The 2,851-nt window shown below is 40.4% G+C and overlaps 1 protein-coding gene across 1 annotated transcript in view; it reads left to right on the top strand.

The window, feature by feature from the left end:
* The first annotated feature begins 574 nt into the window (after positions 1-574).
* Positions 575-2,851, top strand: part of LOC102215492 (NT-3 growth factor receptor-like) — an 80,150-nt gene continuing 77,873 nt past the window's right edge. The window contains exon 1 of the mRNA XM_005747609.1: positions 575-1,206. Within this exon, the coding sequence (XP_005747666.1) occupies positions 950-1,206 (257 nt within the window). The 5' untranslated portion in view covers positions 575-949. The remainder of the gene's footprint in view (positions 1,207-2,851) is intronic.

The raw sequence follows: 2,851 nt of genomic DNA, 5'->3' as shown, positions 1-2,851 counted from the left end.
ACATTATGTTAGAAAGGAAAACTAAGCCTGTATGATCCCACAGCTACACTCTGTCATTCAGGGACCTCTAGTGGTCACATAATGCTATAGTTTCAGTCAGGCCAAACAGGGAGCGCTGTGGCTCAGCGGTCACAGCGCAGCTGCCTCAAAGGCCAGCTTTCATCCACCTAACCAAACCTTTACTCTTGCACCATCACCTGAGAAAGAGTAGCTGCTCATTTTACAACAGTTCGAGAGCTTGATGGAGATAATATAACACACATATGTGTCTGATAATCACGAACTCGGCGTCATATTTATACCAATTGCTATTTAAACTGTTCTTTACTGTAACTCAGCCTGATCAGAGCAGTGTGAATATCTCTCTCTTTCTCTCACTCGTGTGTGTGCGTGCGCACAAAAGCAAAGCTGACGCGTGTCCACTGCGCTCCTCTGCCCAGCAGGTGGACTCAGAGGATGGGGCCTCTCTCTCTCTCTCTCTCTCTCTCACTCGACCCCTGGTGGAAGAAACGCCACGGGGAGCGAGAGAGAAAGAGAGAGAGTGTGTGGGAGAGACTGAGAGATGGACAGATGACTCAAAAAGGAGATGAAAATGAGAGAAATGCTCACTGCGACCGTACACATCAAACAGCGGGAGAATATTCTGGATTTTTCTTATTTTGTCCTCTTTGTTCCATCCAAACGTTGTTGGTGTGACGAGCAGGGAGGGGGGCGTGACTGGCATCATTAAAACCTCTGATACCCCCACAAGCACGCGCACACTCAGACACGCGTGAACACACGGAGGGAGATGTTTACAGCTTTGACCGTTTGGACTCCACTGAGCGGAATAAGGCGAGCGCAGCGTTCACACGGCTTCAGACTCTGACGGACTGAGTCATTTTCATTTTTAGTCATTTTCATTCTCGTTCAGCTTCAAAGTTGGAATCTGGGACTGAATCGTGACAGCATGGATTTGTTCGGCGCGCGTCGCCTTCTCGGGATCCGGTGCTGCTGGAAGGTTTCCGTTCTGCTCAGCGTTTTCTTTCACAGCTGCCCGAGCTCCTTGTTGGACTGTCCCCCCACCTGCACCTGCTCTCCCACTGAAATCTTCTGCAGTAAGTCCGACAACAGCCAGTTCTTCCCGCTGCTGTCCTTCCAGGGCACCGGGAATGCTGGGAATAATACCGGCAGCATCGAGGATCTTTTCCAGAACATCACCTCCATGTGAGTGCTGCTTCTCTAGATCAAAGCTTTAAGGATATTTAAGAGAAGTTTTGTCCTTTTAATTGGTGAATTTATTATAGTATTTTTTTTTTTTAACAAGTGGACTAAAAGCCCACGATAAGATCCAGCTACAGAAATGAGTGATGGTTCCTCGGTTGGGGCAAAAAGGCGAGATTCCTGGTTCAAACAGTTCTGGTGTTTTTCTTTTCATAGAATAAAATTGAAATCACAGAATTGTTCAAAAAATGTAAACTTTTTGAAAATCTGGCAAATTTTAAATATAATACTTAAAATATATATAAAAAAAATGAAATAAAATAAAATGATTCTTCTTCTTGTTAATGATACTATTAATAAATATTACTATGAATAACAGCAACATCAATAATGATCCAGATGACTCAGGGATCCAGGCTCAGAATACCGAAGAATGATTATGCAAATAAATGTCCCACTTGACTCAAATAATAAATGTACCTGCTTTATTCAGGACTTTATAATGAACCATCTTAAACATCCTCTTAAACATGTTTTGAGAAACTTCAGTCTTCTCCAAAACTTCCCTTCATCTGTGCACATGTGCAGTGGTTCCTCACTTTCGGGAACCGTACACTGTGATTAATGGTGATGGTAAAACCCCATCAGAACAAGCAGCGCTGGCAGGTCTGGAGTTACTTTAAAAAAATTACATTCTGTCATTAATTTCTTGTAAAATAAATGAGTAATCTAAATGTAAAAGAATTGAGCAGGTCTAAAAAGATTAGAATGGTGATAATTATGGTTTATCTCACATGAGGAGGCTTGATCTTTGTCTGTGTTTAGGGTAATATACAGGTCTTTGGTATGCCACAAGTGTTCAAGTGTTCAAGTGTTCAAATTCAAGTGTTCAAATTCTGAATTCCGAACTGATCTAAAAGATGTGAATGAATCAATTTATATAGGAAATGGAAATCTGAAATGCATGAATATATTTGATACTTTTAAACATAGCCATCTGTTGATGGAAAGTGTGCCTCTCCCTTAGCTGTTCCTGCATAACATTGCTAAATGCCATGGTTTTATAGGAAACAGTCCAGCGTGAGAGGTAATAGGTCCAGATGTTTCCAAATAGCTTTTTTATTGCATTATAAGAACAGTCATGACTCAGATAATATTAAGCAAATTTTAGTGCAGAAGTCTGTTTCTTTAAGATGAAGAGCCAACCAGCCATCCAGATATCCATGAAAAATGTTATCTGGGCAGATACTGAAAACTGACCACATCAGACCACAAGTGAATTTTTCTCAAAAACTTTCTTCTTGCTTTGGAAGAGAGTGGCAAACAGTCCTCAGTATATCATAAGGTTTTAATATAACTAAATTTATATTCATTTCTTTGGTGAGGAAATGTTGTAATAATAATAATAATAATAATAATAATAATAATAATAATGGATTACATTTATATAGCGCTTTTCGAGACCCTCAAAGCATTTTACAATGCCACTATCATTCACTCTCACATTCACACACTGGTGGAGGCAAGCTACGGTTGTAGCCACAGCTGCAGTAACATCCTTTTTACAGCTAACTGTTGATCTGACACAGCTACACATTGTCATCGATAACAATGACTAGGAAAATTGCTCAACATCTAATTTTATTGA

Source organism: Pundamilia nyererei, unplaced genomic scaffold (assembly GCF_000239375.1).
Source record: "Pundamilia nyererei isolate P.nyererei 1_Seehausen unplaced genomic scaffold, PunNye1.0 scaffold00201, whole genome shotgun sequence".
NCBI classification, from domain to species: Eukaryota; Metazoa; Chordata; class Actinopteri; order Cichliformes; family Cichlidae; genus Pundamilia; species Pundamilia nyererei.
Note: the sequence above shows the minus strand (reverse complement) of the source record. Positions and strands in the feature narration are given on the sequence as shown.